General features: G+C 35.4%; 1 protein-coding gene across 1 annotated transcript in view; it reads left to right on the top strand.

Moving 5' to 3' along the window:
- Positions 1-17,129, top strand: part of Rpn9 (regulatory particle non-ATPase 9) — a 230,242-nt gene that overhangs the window by 79,867 nt on the left and 133,246 nt on the right. Inside the window, exon 6 of the mRNA XM_090388956.1 lies at positions 8,974-9,060. Within this exon, the coding sequence (XP_090245082.1) occupies positions 8,974-9,060 (87 nt within the window). The remainder of the gene's footprint in view (positions 1-8,973; positions 9,061-17,129) is intronic.

Raw genomic sequence — 17,129 nt, 5'->3', positions numbered from 1 at the left:
AGGTGGAAGAAGCTGGGTCCCTCCCGTTTCTGGATGTCTTGGTGAGCAGAGATGGATCTAGATTAAAAACAACGATCTATAGAAAGCCTATGTGCCGTGGCCAATTTGTTCATTATAGCTCAGCACAGGCTTGTCATCATAAGAACAGTGTAGCCAGGGCATTGTTGAATAGGGTGGGGACCCACTGTAGTACCCCTGAAGAAAAGGAAATAGAAATTTGCAAAGTCACGGCAGACCTCAGGAAATGTGGATACCCCCAGAGGGTCTTGGACAAATATATTCATAGGGTTGAGTCCAATCGTAGGGAGTGGCCTGCCCCTGTGGCTACTGCATACATTCCTTACTATCCGGGCCTTTCAGAACGTATTGTACGGGCATTGCGGGAGTGCCAGACTCGCTGTGTGCAACTTCCGGGTCGGAGGTTGCACACAGTGATATCCCAAGTTAAAGATCCCGTAGCCCAGGACCATACTAGCAATGTGGTCTACGAGATTAAGTGCCCGGATTGTGAGGAGTGTTATGTGGGGGAAACGGGCCGACGTTTAAAGGACCGTCTGGGGGAACACACGACCGCTATCAAGACTGCTAACTATGCGAGGTCTGCTGTGGCAGAGCATTTCTGGGAAAAGCAGCATCGGATCTCCCCTGAAGACGCGGTCATTACCGACCGCGCCCATGGATTTTGGGAACGCAAGTGGCTCGAGAGCTTGCGAATCGGTTCATCCAGTCACAATACTATTAATAGGGACAGGGGGATCCGTTTACACCCCCTGTTTGAGGCAGTTGTCCTCAGAAGGGATGACCGTTTCTGTTTGACACGCTCCCGAGCCACTTCCATTTCCGATACGCGCATGGAGAATGTAGATCATGTGTCTGATGATCACGTGCATGAGTGCCATGGACCGGCTACTTAAGGATGTGTTGTAGCACTGGTAGTATGCTGAAGAAGGAGACGGCAGTTCTCCGAAAGCTCCAGATTGTATGTTTTATCGCTTTTAACCTAGTTTATTTTAATTAATTTTATTGTTTTTAACTATATTTTAACTATAATTTAATCAGTGTTTTATTTTATTTGCATCATATTTCATTGTATATTATTTCATTGTATAGTAAATTTTTAGTTTAATTCCTGGCTGGTGTCTATCATTAATTATTATAGTATAGCCAGATAAATGCCCGAGAAAATACGTTTCAATCATAAATTTGGAGGTATTATTGTATCCCGAGATATTTCGTGTAGTTCCAAATAACTTTTAAAACTAAAAACCAGATATCTCTGGATAATCCATGAAGGGGTTAAAAATAAATCAAGAAACCTTTTGAACAATGCGAGTCTGTCATGCTTAAAGATAAATTACGACATGCTTCCCTGACGTTGAGAGACTCGCTCAAGAAGTTCAGCAGCAAAAGTCACATTAATTATAAATATTATTAATAAATAATATTTCGAAATATATATATATTTTTAATAAAACACCTTTGCACTCTATTTCGTTTCTTAAACTCCTCCTCCACCCCTCCAGCTTGAGCTGAAGTGTGCCTCTTTGGATTCATTCATTCATTTAGTTCATTTCTTTTTTTCCAATATGAATTGGAAAAAAAGAAATGAACTAACTACCTTTCCTGGAAATTAGACAAGTAGACAACAGCATTACAAACAGTCTATACAAGAGACCTACAGATATCGGGGCCATTCGCAATTCATTTGTCACATCCCCATTCAGCAAAAATGAGTATCACAAAATTATTCCTCAGTATGGCACTAGTTGAAAAAATTCAGCCTTTACCAGTAAATAATTAATGATATTGAAATTTCGCAAGATTATTTAATGAAAAAACTTTTCAGCCTACAGGTCAGTAAGGCTCCTGGAGTTGATGGAATATACCCTATAATCTTAAGGGAGGCGGCAAGTGAGTGCATTGAACCATTGAGGCTAATTATGCGAGCATCACTAGACTCTGGGGAGATTCCCTTGGATTGGAAAAGTGCCAATGTATCTCCCATACATAAGGGTGGCTCTAAGAGTGAAGTGGGAAATTATTGACCTGTCAGTTTGACTTCAGTGGTAGGGAAAATCATGGACGCAATGATCAGGGGTGGCATTCAGGATCATTTGGATCAAATTGAAATTCTCAACGATACTCAGCATGGTTTTGTAAAGGGAAAATCATGTTTAACAAATCTGGTTTCCTATTTTGAAAGGGTCACTCACGAGCTGGATTTAGGGAATAATTTTGACATTGTTTATTTAGATTTCGGCAAAGCTTTATAAGCTGGAACAGGTTGGAATCACTGGGAAAATCCTTAGATGGATAGCAGGATGGCTTCAGGGCAGGAGGCAGAGGGTTGTGATAAATGGCTATTCCTCAGATTGGGTTAATGTAAGAAGTGGGGTTTTCCAAGGATCAGTATTAGGACCACTTGTTTTTAATTTTCATAAATGACATCGATGAAGGGATAGAGGGCGCAATGTCTAAATTTGCAGATGATGTTGGGAAAATCCTTAGATGGATAGCAGGATGGCTTCAGGGCAGGAGGCAGAGGGTTGTGATAAATGGCTATTCCTCAGATTGGGTTAATGTAAGAAGTGGGGTTTCCCAAGGATCAGTATTAGGACCACTGTTGTTTTTAATTTTCATAAATGACATCGATGAAGGGATAGAGGGCGCAATGTCTAAATTTGCAGATGATGTTAAAATTGGTAGAGTAGTTAATGATTACTGTCAAGCTGAGCTTCTTCAGAGAGACCTAGATAGACTTCAGGAATGGTCAGAAAATGACAGCTATGCTTTAATCCAACAAAGTGTAAGGTATTACACCTGGGAAACAGTAATCCCAAAATAACTTATTCGCTTGGTGGAGTTCAACTAAACCCAGTACTGGCGGAAAGGGACTTGGGTATTACAATACGGTCAGATATGAAATTCTCTGAGCATTGTAAACAGGTTGCAAGGAAGGCCCATGGTGTCCTATCGATGATCTATTGAACTTTTGCAAGTAGAGATAGGGACGTGATAATCCCATTATATAAGGCTATTGTTAGACCACACTTGGAATACTGTGTTCAAGTATGGAGACCGCACCTAAAGAAAGACATCGAGCTTCTTGAAAGGGTGCAAAGACTGGTAACTCGCCTGGTGAGATCGGCAAAAGGGCGTCCTTATGAAGAAAGACTTCAAATATGTGGGTTGCAGAGTTTGGAAATTAGACACCTTAGAGGACATTTGATTGAGGTGTTTAAGGCTCTGAGAGGCATCATAAAATGAATGAGGATGAATTTTCAAGATTATAAATTATGCTAGAACTAGGGGACATAAATTCAAGTTATGGGGGGGGGAAATGTTTAGATTGGACTGCAGGAAGTTTTATTTTAGCCAGCGAGTTATAAATTACTGGAATAAGTTGCCTACATGGGTGGTAGAGGCTGACAGTTTGGGGAAATTCAAAGGTCATCTGAATAGTACATTCGGGGTGAGGGAAGCGCATAGGATGATAGGTTTAATTTCCTTTTCTTTTATTAATTATTATTTATTTATTTATAATTTTTTTTTATCATTGTTTTATTCGGGTTTCTTTTTTTTTTTTTTTTTTGGCTGGTGCAGCATAAGCCATAGGCTTTCTTGCACCATGCGGCCATTACTAATACTAATTGAGAATATTAAACAGATTGGTTTGAAGAACAGATATCCAGACAGCCTGCTAACAAAAAATTATAGAAAATACTATTAACAGATTCACTGATGTGTACGCACAAGGTGATGTGCCGCAATGCACGTATGTGGTAATTCTTGAGCAATTAGTAAACAAGTACTACAGAATAAAGGCATGTGAAATCAACAGCTGGTTGAAATGACTGAACCCTGTGAAATTTGTTTTCAGTAAATGAAAACAAAACTAAATGCCGGGTTTTCATTTATTGTCAATCATATGCTGTAAAGACTTGGTATGCAGTCAGTTTCATTTGTTCTTTGCTTGTGTTGTACGTTGAAGTAAAGTTTTATTATGTATAAGAAATAAACTTTTAATAAAATTTATTCTTTGAGGTTATTATTTGTGGTTTCAAATTATAAAAAGTTCATTCCATGTACATAAATTAACCTCAACACAAGCAAAGAATAAATAAGCATATATGAAGTCTTATTGACTGCATATGTGCTTCACTAAACATCAATGGCAGCAAACATGTTAAACAGTATAAAAGTAAGAACAAAACAGAACATAGTGAGTATGAATACCATACCCCACACATCAGGAATCAGATAGCTAAAGGAGTTAACATATCAATATGCTACTTCCTTCAAGAATATATTAAGAAAAGCAAAGTTCAAGCTATAATCAAAGTGTAAACATCAGTGTAAATTGGCTCAAATTTACACACAAGACCAGTACTGGAGCTTCAACCTTAGCTACTGTCCTTTTTAGAGATCATTCATACAAAAGAACACTGAAAGAATCATTTTATATCAGGAGTCACAGGAATATCTATTTCTGTAAATAGAAGGTGCCTCTGTAGCCAGAAGTAGTAGTGCGTAGTACACGCTTCTTGATTAGACCAGGGGTTCGTGCCCGTGATCCACCAAATACGGAGGATGCGGAAAGGTCGGGGAATGACCACCACATATCCCCGGAGCAATATGGCCTTAGTTGCTAATGCTCCTAAAATCCAAAAATAACATCTGTAAATAGAAATGAGGGTATGAATTTAAAGAAAATTCTCTCCTGAAAACCCTTAGAGATTACTAGGATTCCATTTGAAGCTAGAAAGAAACAATTTCCATGATAAGAACAGATGGAAGCCCAATCCAAACACATCAGGAGAAGGAGAATCAAAACCAACTCAGAAGTCAAAATTCTAATAGCATGAGGGAGTTGGATCTGTAACATAAATTCTTTAGTACGGTTTTATCAATTTGGTAATTCTAACAGTTAACCTCATTATGATTTATTCCATGTTATTAATTGATATTTAACATTTGATAGTTAATGAAAAAATCTTTATATGATTGTAGAGTTCCCTGTTTAAGGAACTAGCAGATGGCAAAACATGTACAATTATAATATATGTTTGTACAATTATAATATATCTTGTTACAAGCAGGCATTTTGTATGCCTGCTTGTAACAAGCAGGCATACAAAATGCCTGCTTGTTACAAGAGATCTTAATTTACCAAAATTGTCCTAAAAAGTTTCATTTCACTAATTTTTCAAATGAAAGAACATGTATGGTGTATTTACATTTACTGATGTTTGTTTGTATTCAAGATTTATCAGACATATATAAAAATTTTATGATCAGTGAAGTCTGTTGAAAATTAAAAATATACCCTGATAATAGTTAATATGTGATTTTTATGACATGTTGGTTCGATTAAAATAAAGAATTTTAAAACTGTTTTGCACAATTGTAATGTTCAAAAAATTTAACACTTTGTTAACACTCTCTCTCTCAAAATACATAAAATATAATGTAGAAAAATTTAGTGCATTACTATAATGTTTCTTCTGCTATGCTACAGCCTTTCACAATTGGAACATCTGAAATGTATTCTTTTTGTAGACCAGCGACTTCACATTATTCCTTTTTGTCAAATGTGGTGTAACAGCTGAAATGCTGCTGCTGTATTTTTACTCATTTTTTTTCTGTGTTAAAATTACTTAGTGTTAGACTTAGTGTTAAAATTTTTTAATATTTTGATTATGCAAGGTAGATTAAAATAGTCAAGCCCACTTCCCATATCACATATCCATTCCTTCTAAGACAGCCTATTTAAAAAATTATTCAAATTTTGCTCATTTCTGATGATGGAAATGGTATATAGAAGTTTAGAAGTTGTTTCCAACAATCAACTACATGCTGGCTGAAGGTAAATTTCCACACATCTATCTTGTAACCATCCTTCCTGTATTTAAATTTGTCTCCTCATAGGTTGTGTGAGTAAGATGAAGAATATAGTCAGCATTCTTCCTCTTGCTCTTAATTGCTTGTTACATATATCTCAATTCTCCAAAATTTGTTAGTTTTTTTTTTTCAAAATTAGTTAATTTTACTGTCTCTCCATATCATTTTTTAAAAAGAAAAGCTTGGCAAAACTGTAGTTAAGTTATCATTTCTCTCTTTCTCTATCAGTCATTGTGGTTAGGTATATAGTAATAGAATTTTTACATTAGTTTAAAAATCAAGTTGATCATTGGATTTTCACATAAAAACACTAAGAGAATTGTTGCTTGTAAAAAATTCATTTAAAATTTAAAACAATATTTGTCAATTTAGTTGTTAGCTTTGTTAACAGTTGATTTTATATTAATTCAAAACTGAATTGTCTCAGAATACAAAAGTCATTGTAGAACCCAAAACTTGGCTCAAGGATCAAATGTGGAATCAGAAAACTGGAGCCACTCTTTTAGATATTGGGACAGATTACAGGACAAAGTTTTAATAATTTTAACCTTTTTCTACTGAAACTAATTGAAACAATATTTGTGTGGGAAATGTGTTTTTAAGACACTTATTATGGTAAGTCCTCACTTTATGAACATTTAGTTCCTCTCTTTTGGTATATGCAGTGAATTTGTGTTTACAATGAAAACATGCCAAGCTGTATTCCAGCATTGCCTATAGTCAGTATCCCAATCTCTGTGCACACCATAGGCTGTCAGAAAATCAAAGGATAATGAGGTTAATAAGATTGGTGTCACTCCATTGGTAACATATGAAAGCATTCTCATTGTAGAATGCTCTTATATTGATGAGGGAGAAATTTTATTTCAACTGCCTACCTGCTTGTTTCCCTTATGTGACTCAAATGTGGAATGTGTGCTTGATATAAGCAGGATAGTTGAAGATGCCTTTCATTGCTATATGGGAGCCTTACAAAATGAAGAAACAACAAGCTAAGTGCAATAATCTTCCTGCTGAGATATCCAGTTTGACTTTAGAACCTTAGCCATTGATTTCAAATAGTAAATAAATCCTCATTTTGTTTCTCTTTTCTTTTATGTTGTATGCTTGTTTTAATTTGTTACTGTTCTTTAACATCCTTTCATAATTGTGTGTGTGCGTGTGTGTGTGTGTGTGTGTGTGTGTGTGTGTGTGTGTGTGTGTGTTCTATATATATTTACTTTGCTATTATTTATATTTTTATATTGTCTCAGGTCACCATATTCCTAATTATTGTCTTGTCTTTAAATTACGAGTTATTTTTGCTTGACAAATTTTTGTTTAGCAAGTGACTGATGAATTACATGTTTTGTAAAACTAGAAATTATTGTATTATTATTTTATGTATTTCTTTTTTTGGTTTGAAGAAGTCACATTCACTGAAACCAAAAATTTCACAAAATAAGAGAGCCTACAGTAGTGAAATATTTATTTATTTTTATTATTATTATTATATTATTTCTCCCTGATTGGGGGTTCCACCTCGTGATGGGAATTGCTACCAAGTACACAGGGTGGTTGTTGTTATGTCAAGCCATGAGGAAGCATTACATAGTGATTGTTCATTGTACTGCAGCATCAAGAACTGGGCTAATAAATTTAAAAAGGGGCCAGAGTCACAAAGGATGAATCTTGGTTTACAAGACTTGTAATTACATTGACCATAGAAAACATTGATGATGTGTTGTGACCTTATTTCAAAACACTGCTGGATTGTGTTACAGTACATAGCAGAGATATATTGTCTGCAAAAAACTGAATATGGAGAAAATCTTGGCAAAATGGATGCCAAAAGATATGAATGCAGACTACAAGAGGGAAAAGGTGGACTGTGCAGAGACAATTCTTGGAAAATTTGTCAAGAATTCTAGTAAATTTGCCAACGCCAGTATGTGGTGATGAATGAAACTTGATTTTATTACTGTGATCCAGAGACCAAAGAACAGTCCACGGAATGGCATTATGATGAATCTTTTCACTGCAAGTTCCAATGGGTGCCATTCAGTTGGGTTATGTTTTATGGGGTAAAAAGAAAGGGTAACATTCATTGATTACTTTCAGTAAAATAATAAGAGGAGTTTACATCAATATAGTACGTAGAACACTTCCGTATGATACCCTCCAGAAATTAAAATGGAAAAAACGAAAAAATCGACAACTTACCGGTACATTAGAGTAAAATATAAATAATTAAAATAATCGATTTAACACAATTCAAATCAATTTAAAACAATTAAAAATCAAATTAACGCAATTAAAAGAATCAAACGAAAATATATAAAAAAACTATTTTCCTTCCTTATATTTTTTATATATTTTTTTATATATTTTCGTTTGATTCTTTTAATTGTTTTAAATTGATTTGAATTGTGTTAAATTGATTATTTAATTATTTATATTTTACTCTAATGTACCGGTAAGTTGTCGGTTTTTTTTCGTTTTTTCTGTTTTAATTTCTGGAGGGTATCATACGGAAGTGTTCTACATACTATATTGAGGTAAACTCCTCTTATTATTTTACTAATATTATTATCAACGTAGAACACATTGAGTATTACAGCTCTGATTCATACTATCTAATTGATTACTTTCAAAAGTTTAAATCAGATTGAGCGAATATTATTCTTCCTTGTTACTGAAATTTCATGAGCAGTTAGTTAAAAGACTAGATAGTTAAAAAGGCCAAATATTGTCACTCAGTGCTCTTGTAACCTTGAAGACATTCAATAGTTCAGGTTATGAATTGTTATCACACTCACTTTTTTCACTTTTTTACACTGAAAAGTCATAATTTGAATGGTGACACTTTAAAACAAATAATGTGATTCATACAGTTGTGGAATGGGTTCTGAGTAAGAGGGGGTGGGGTCTAGAAAACAGGGGAACACTGCATCAAGTGCATAACTCTAAAAGGTGACTGTATTGAATAAAAGCTTATTCATTTCCAGATGGTTTTATTTTTTCTATGATAGACCAGTAACTTAAAATACCCTTGATTAACTGTGCTAAGCAGCTTCTAACTTCGTTTTGCAGGTAAAAGCTAGTACAGAGGCTGTTGTCTTGTGCAACATTTTAATGGGACAGCTGAAACTGAAACATCAAGATCTGGATGGTGTAAAGGTAATATGTATTTGTCTGTTTTTTTTTTGTCCTTTATTTCTTTAAAGCATTCAGCTGTTGTGTTATATCTTTGGATTAAAAACACAGACAGTTTACTGTATAGGAGATCAGAATCTGCAATAGTGTTTTATGACCTTATGTAAAGGCTGAAATTATAGTGTAGTATAGTGTAGCAGATTTACAAAGTTGCCGTCCCTGAGTGCAGGCAATTTTCTAAAATGATTCATTTAGCTGTTTTGTATTAGCAATTCTATCAAAAGCCTTGTTACTCTTTTTATTTTTTTTTAAAGTTTTTTTCTTTTCAAAGACATTTATATTAAAGCAGCATATTTTGTTAAAAAGAAGTAAGTGCCCAGAATGGCAAGCCAGTTTTATTTACTGCTTACTCAAGTAATATTGACATTCCTAGCTGCTGGATCACTAAGTGGTACCTCTTCTACCTCCATTTGACTGGGCTAGGAAACTCACCTAGGGACAAAAGGAGCAAGCATGGGAGGAAAAAGTTTCCATGAATAAAGGGCTGAATGAAGGACTGAAAAATTCTCCCTTCCCTATTCAGAAAGTATTCAAAAATATATCAGGATCTCCCTCTACAAAAAAAAAAAAAAAAAAAAAGTGAGGTTGCCTGAAATCAAGAAAAGCATTAATGCTAGAAATGAGGAATAAAAACAGCCAGAAAAACTGCAAATAGAAAAAACATTTGGAGAAATACTGATAAACTGCTAACTGGTTAGCAGTATTTATTATTACTTTAAACCAGAGGTTCACAGACCTTTATACTTTGACCCACCTTCCAGGACAAGTTCAAATAAACAGATATGACATAATTTAGCTATGAGTGTAAACATGATTAAATAAATTAATATCTACATCAGTACATTTAATCTCAAAAACTGAAATAAAATATGTTTCATATCTGTGAATTAGTTGGGTTGTTTGTTTGTTTGTTTTTCATTAAAAAAAAAGGTGGATCATATAAACAATACCTGTCTTCCCAAAAGTATGCTCCCCCAAGAGGTTCATGCCTAACACTTTGGTAACCTCTTCTCTAAACACATCAAAAGGAGTCATCATAGAGTGGGACCTTCTTGATTTCTCCAAAGAAATACAACAAGAATTGAAAATTTTTAAAGATTTTTGAGTGAAAAGATTCGCAGTCGGAACACTTTTAGTAAGGAGTGATCAGTCCACACCAAAAGTGAATGTTATCCTCATGTCAACACATGAAATGTATTGAATATCAAAAATATGGACATTTCCAAGCTGAATGCAGAGGAAGTATATGCTACATGTGGACACCCCCCCCCCCCCCCCAAGACTACACAGCTGAAAACCCAAAATGTTCCAGCTTTATTGGAGAACAGTTTTTTCTTTAAGGAATGGAAGCATTTGAAAAAGAAAAGAAAATACAATATAAAGCAGAAAATAATGTGACATATCAAGAAACAACCATGGCATAAAGATAGACTTATGCTCAAGACTTGCAGAATGAGGAAACACACAAACAAACAGATGTGACAACCTTGCCAAAAGAATCCTTATCCAAATTGGTCATGCTTGTTACTCACAATCCAAATGCAAACCTAGAATAGGCAGTAAACAAGCCATTATCATTTCCACCAATTTGACAGTCCCAGCAATTAAAACACAATGAGAGATAGACCTTAGGAAACAACAATAGATAAGTAGAAGTAACCTCAGAGAAACGTACGAACTGTGTGGTACTACACTTAGAGTAGTAGAAAATGAAAGACCTGGGAGTAATTGTGCAGTCAGATATAAGTTTTCTGAGCAATGCAGACAGGCTGCCAGAGCAGATCATGGGATATTGTCAGAGAAGGGCAACAGGATTGGTGAGGGCAACAAAGAGGTCCTCTTACCAAGAAAGGCCTAAGTTCTGCAACTTGCAGCAGCTGGAGACTAGGCACCTGCAAGGTTATCTGATTGAGGTGTATAAGACCTTGAATTGGTTGAACACGGTGAATTCTGACGGGATTCTTCCACTTGCTCAGATTGCGAACCTGAGGGGGCATAAATTCAAACTGAGGAAAGACAGTTGTAGAATGCCCCCCCCCCCCCAGTACAATGTAGCCCAATACACACAGAAACCCTCATAATTATAACCAGGACTGGCCTGAGGTATATTGGTGCCCTGGCTACTTCTTCTTTGATCCTTAGCTGGAAGCTGGGGGAGGCGGTTGGCCACGCAACCAGTATGCTGCTGTAGGTGCCGCAGGGTTTCGGACCTGCCCTGGCTTGGGAGGCATTCCTGCACCCACTTCCAGATGGAAAAAAATTATGCCGTTTTTATTGTGTAAATATTTTTGCTAGATAAAAGTTAAAAAGACAAATGTAAACACAAAAAAAACAACCAAAATATTTGTTTTAATTGTCATATTAAAATACAGTGGGGCCCCAACATCCAGTGGTAATTTTTTCCACAAAACCCATTGTATGTTGAAAATATTGTAACTTGAAACCAATAATACATTGATTTCCTGTAATTTTCCTGTAACATAGAGGCGCCTTCGTAGCCAGGTGGGAAGGAGCAGCAGTGCGTAGCACACGCTTCTTGATTAGACCGGGATTCGAGCCCGTCACCACCAAATACAGAGGATGCGGAAAGTTCAGGGAATGACCACTGCATATCCTGGAGCAATATGGCCTTAGTTGCTAATGCTCCTAAAAACCAAGTAACAACAAACAAACAAACAACAACAACATAGCATAGATATTTCTTACATGTTATACTTGACATTTTTTACATTAAAAATGAGTGTTTTATAAAGATTATTTAATAAATAGTTATAAAACATCTTAAAATAAAAAATAATAAATTAGCATTTACCTTAAACTTAAAGTGCAGGGCTGATGAAATAAATAGTGACGCAGTGGTGGTGGTGGAATTAAATCAGAAGTCAGGTGTCTTTTTAGTCTTTTGTTTTTTGCTACTGCTGGCAAAGAAACTGTCCAAAGTGGACTGTTTCTGATGACTTTTATGTAGCTTCCTGAAGTAAGAAATGACTTTGTCTTCCATTTTGCACATCATGAGTTCAGTGTTTTCAATGTTAGGGTATTTTTTTACCACTTTTCTTAAACGCTCTCAACTAGAAATGAGTCTTCAGCTGACACTTTTTGGTGTCCTCTTCCTCTCCAGTGTCACTATTCATAGTTTTCTCCAACTCTTGTAGCTCCTCTGTTAGCTCACGCCCATGAGCGTTCCTCCATATCCTCTTTGTCAACCTCCAGACCTGTTGATTTACCAAGAATGACAGTATCATTTGCCAAAGCACCATCTTCAAATCAGTCAAAGTTGTGGATGATTAAAGGCCAGATGTTTTTCCAGGCGCCTCTGTAGCCAGGTGGGAAGGAGCAGCAGTGCGTAGCACACGCTTCTTGATTAGACCGGGGTTCGAGCCCGTCACCACCAAATACGGAGGATGTGGAAAGGTTAGGGAATGACCACCGCATATCCCGGAGCAATATGGCCTTAGTTGCTAATGCTCCTAAAAACCAAATAACAAACAAACAGATGTTTTTCCAGGCTGAATTTAAGCATCTGGTGGAAGCATCATTCCAAAAGAACTTACGATTAGCTTTACACAGTCCAGAATGTTGTCCTTCGACTTCCAAAATTCTTTGAAGGTGAGAACAATTTCAGCAGAGTTCACTGCAAAGCAACTTGCAAACATTTTCTTGGTATAGATTTTCTTGAAGCTTGCAATCAATTGCTAGTCCATTGGTTGAAGAAGAGGGAGTGCTGTTGGGTGGCAAACATTTGACTTGCACAAAGTCAAATTTTGCTTCAAGAGATTGAACAAGGTCATGATCATGGCCTGGTGCATTAGTTGTGCCTTCGCAGGAAGCTTATTTTTCTCAAGATAACTCTTCACTGAAGGACAGAAAACTTCAAGTGCCCATTCATCTTGTAACCCAGGCCTTCTTATAGTTGCGGCAAAACACTCCCAGCATGCCTTTGTTGGTGTTTTGTTGTTTAAATACTCTGGGGGATGTTAGAGTGATACACCAGCAAAGGCTTCAGCTTAAAATCTCCAGAGATACCGGCACCCAATGGGAGAGTGCGCCTATCTTTAGGCTTATGTCCAGATAAACTAGCCTCATCCTTAGTGATGAACATTCTCTTGGGCATTCGCTTCCAGAAGAGGTCGGTTTCGTATAATTAACAAAAATACATTCTGCAGACCCACTGGACAAGCACATCAAACAGAAGATAAAGAAATTGTTTAAAGTACTGTAACATGCGGGAATGTTGTGTTGAACAATAACAAAGATGCTAATTGATTAAGAATAATCGTACAAATTATGTTCCATGCATCATGCATCTGAATTTCCACCAGTGCATCGTTCCAGCTATATCAGAAAGCCATTGGTTCCTGTAAATATCATCAGACTTTAAAATAAAAGATTGTATGGAAGGTAAATCAGTTCCTGAGAATATCGGATGTCTATGTCATCGGAAGTTGAAGCCCACTGTATTAACAATAAAAAACAATAAATCATTTTTTATATGGACATTCATCAAAATACTAGCAGCGGGTTACAGTTATGCTTGCCTTTAATTTATATAATAATAATAGTTTCTGTAATTAAATTTCAGCTGCTCATGTGAAAGAAATGAGATGCTTGTTGTTGTTTGTTATTTGGTTTTTAGGAGCATTAGCAACTAAGGCCATATTGCTCCGGAGATATGCGGTGGTCATTCCCTGACCTTTCCGCATCCTCCGTATTTGGTGGTCATGGACTCGAACCCCAGTCTAATCAAAAAGCGTGTGCTACGCACTGCTGCTCCTGCCCACCTGGCTATGGAGGCACCTGAAATGAGATGCACATAGGATTGTAGCCAATCACCTATATTTATACCAAATTTCAAATCTGTATCCCATCTGGAAGTGGAAGGATTTGGAGACAGACTGATATTTATTCTGTATTTATTATACAGAATTTACATTAAATTACAAGTTACATCAAATCTATTTAAAAATACAAAACAAAAATTTAAGAACAATTTTTTTTTTTTAACACCAAATGTCATTTTTATCGAATGCCAAATGAAATTCCTTTAATGCATTTGTTTCCTTGATTTTATATCAGAAAATTTATTAATGACATCGGTAAAATCCAAATTTGCAGCCACATCATTTTTAATTGATAGTATTGCTAATGAATTTAATCTTGCCTGCGACATTGATGATTGCAAATATGTTTTAATTAGCTTTAATTTGCTAAAACTTCTTTCCCCACTTGCTCCAATTGGCGAATTGGTGGAATTGTCAGCATAACTCTCAATGCTACCCATAAATTTGGGTACCTTGTAATTTATTGTTATTTATAAATTTAAAAATACTTAAGGTCTTCATCAGGTACCTTATCAAGCAAAATACTATAATTTTCAACTGTTTACTGCACTATAGAGAAAGAAAGGGACAGAGAAAATTCCTTCACATCTTTCCCAAAATCTTTTGTTTTCCCCCCCTTCCATGAAGCATATGTGTCCTCTCAAACCTTTGATCCCCAAAGCATCAGCGGCCCGGGTGACTGCCTGGCTCATCTGTAGCTCGGGCCAGCCTTGATTATAACACTACTCTGCATTTAAAAAAAAAAATTCATTGTTTTCTCAGTTAAAAGGTATTTCTGAATAATGCTGATTTCAAAAATTACTTTATTTCCATCACATCAGGTTTCTTCAAAATTCATAAAAAAAAATTTGATTTTTCAAATTTTTATTAAATTTGACAGAATTTGTCCACTGAAATTATAACTTTTATTTAAATATATGTTGAAAACACTATTGAAAAGAGCAGTTGTGGTAAAAAGTTTGATCTAAGGTGTGCCAAATCTTCAGTTCTTTGGTTTTCTTCCAGATTATTCATTTTACAGTCCTTCTTCAGCATCCAGCAATAGTCAGCCATCATGTTGACATTCCACCTTCCCCCATGTACCTCATCTCTATGTCTTTAATGTCCTGGTGAAACTTCTCACCCTGTTAAAATTTCCACAATAGCAAAACAAATACTCAGAACAGTAGACACAACATTGAGAGAAAATTCCTTAGTGCTGTGTCTTCTGTTTCAGTATATATTGTACATATTGGCAGAAATGAGTAGTTTTTGAATCTTCTCACAAAAAAATGGTAGGAATTCATATCTATATAAAACATAACCTGCACCTATATCCAGAGCTAAAGTTTGAGGGGTGGGGGTGCGAGGATAAAAAAACTGTAACAATTTGAGGACAAGTTGTTTCAATTGTTTTGATTAAACCAAGACAGATTACATTTGATTAAACTGATTAAAATTTGATTAAACCTGACAGATACAGCTTCCTACATTTGTACCACAGTGGTTATCCTGTCAGACGCAACTTACAGTTCATTTTCTGGTTGATTGTCCTTTACATTCAACCATCCGGTCAAACACTTTTCAGTCACTCTCCACATTGAATATATCACCTGATTTATCTAATTTCTTAGGAAATGAAGCAAATGTTTAAGAACTTTTATTATATCTAAAACAAATTGGCTTGTACAGAAGCATATAATTTAACCTCTCTTACAATATGCTTTTTATGAATTAACGATGAACAGACACAATTTGGCCTTAGTAGCCCTTGTGGATCTAAAGGATCTTAAGCTTTGTACAAAAGCTTAAGATCTTGCTCCTGCTAAATTATGGTGCACCAATGCAGCTCTGCAAAATTGAGCACTATAAAATGGCTAGATTTTGTGCAGAATTGGTGTACTGCTCGCAGCCATCGGAGCATGGTATATTCACAACACTAGTACAGTCTATATACAGAAGCATTCAAAATCACCATTGCACATCAAAAGACAAAACTTTTGTTAAACTATTGCAGCCAATATCACATGGAAACCTAACCATTACTATGAGAAACACTGCATATACCTAAATGGAAAAATTTACAGAGCTTGCCCAAACCATTAATGGACCAGCAAGCATCTGCTTACAAAAATTACCATCCAACCAGTCATTAAATTGTAACAACTTAGCAGTCATCCCCAATACTTCTTTCTCACATTGAGCTACTAAGACACCAAACTTCGATCTCTTCTGAAAATGATGAAAGAATACCCTTCCAAAACATAGTCATATCTACAAAAAAAAAAAGTGATTTACAAAAGATATCCATAGCATAGATACATACAGATGGTTCCAAAATAAATAATAGGGTTTGAACAACAGCAATTTTTCCTTATTATAGTATCAACCCAATAGAATGCATTATTTACATGGCTGAACAACTACATGCATTACAATTATTGGTGATGGGAGATATGGAGTAAAAATATCCTGTATAATATAATTTTTATAGTCTCTCTTGCTATAATAACAGTTAGATTCTATTGGATTCCGGAACAATGTAGGAATTGAAATTAACAAGATGACTATAAATCCAGCAAACCCAAATTTAAAAATACCATACGCAGACTATAAGCATTTCATCAAGAGCAGTTGAAAGGTAAAATCACAACAGTGGCAAAATCAAACCCAGAACAAACCTTGACAGATCAAATCAGAATTTCAACTATGAAAATCCGGCATGAGAACATTACATTTAAAAATTGACTGTAAGCAACAAATATTTCTTAGCTCCTTAACCAAAACACAAGGTTCCATCTCCTTAAAACTGCTGTTAGAAGTCAAAGAACTTTTGATTAATTTCTAACAGCAGTTAGAACTTTTCAATACTAGAATTTTTTAAATATCTAAAATTAATAAATTTTTATAACTAGATAAGATATTACATAAAAAGGAAACAAAGTAAAACAAACTACACAATGCCGATGAGTTCTTTGTTAAAAAAAAAAAAAAAAAAAAAAATAGTAATAATACAGTAGAATGTTGGTTAATCTGGAAAGTCAGTTATCCAGAATAATTTGAAAGACTGAGCTTTCTTTTTTGTTTAGTGCAGTAAGCGGCAGTTATAGTGATCACATATGCAAATTGAATTTTGATTCTAATAAGCAAAAGATCAAGTTTTACTACCCGTTTATAAGAGATTGTACAAACAAAAAGCCCAATGAACCAAAA

The sequence above is a fragment of the Mastigoproctus giganteus genome, chromosome 14 (assembly GCF_048544385.1).
Source record: "Mastigoproctus giganteus isolate SK-2022 chromosome 14, ASM4854438v1, whole genome shotgun sequence".
Classification (NCBI taxonomy): Eukaryota; Metazoa; Arthropoda; class Arachnida; order Uropygi; family Thelyphonidae; genus Mastigoproctus; species Mastigoproctus giganteus.
The sequence above is the reverse complement of the archived record's forward strand: the minus strand, read 5'-3'. Positions and strand labels throughout refer to the sequence as shown.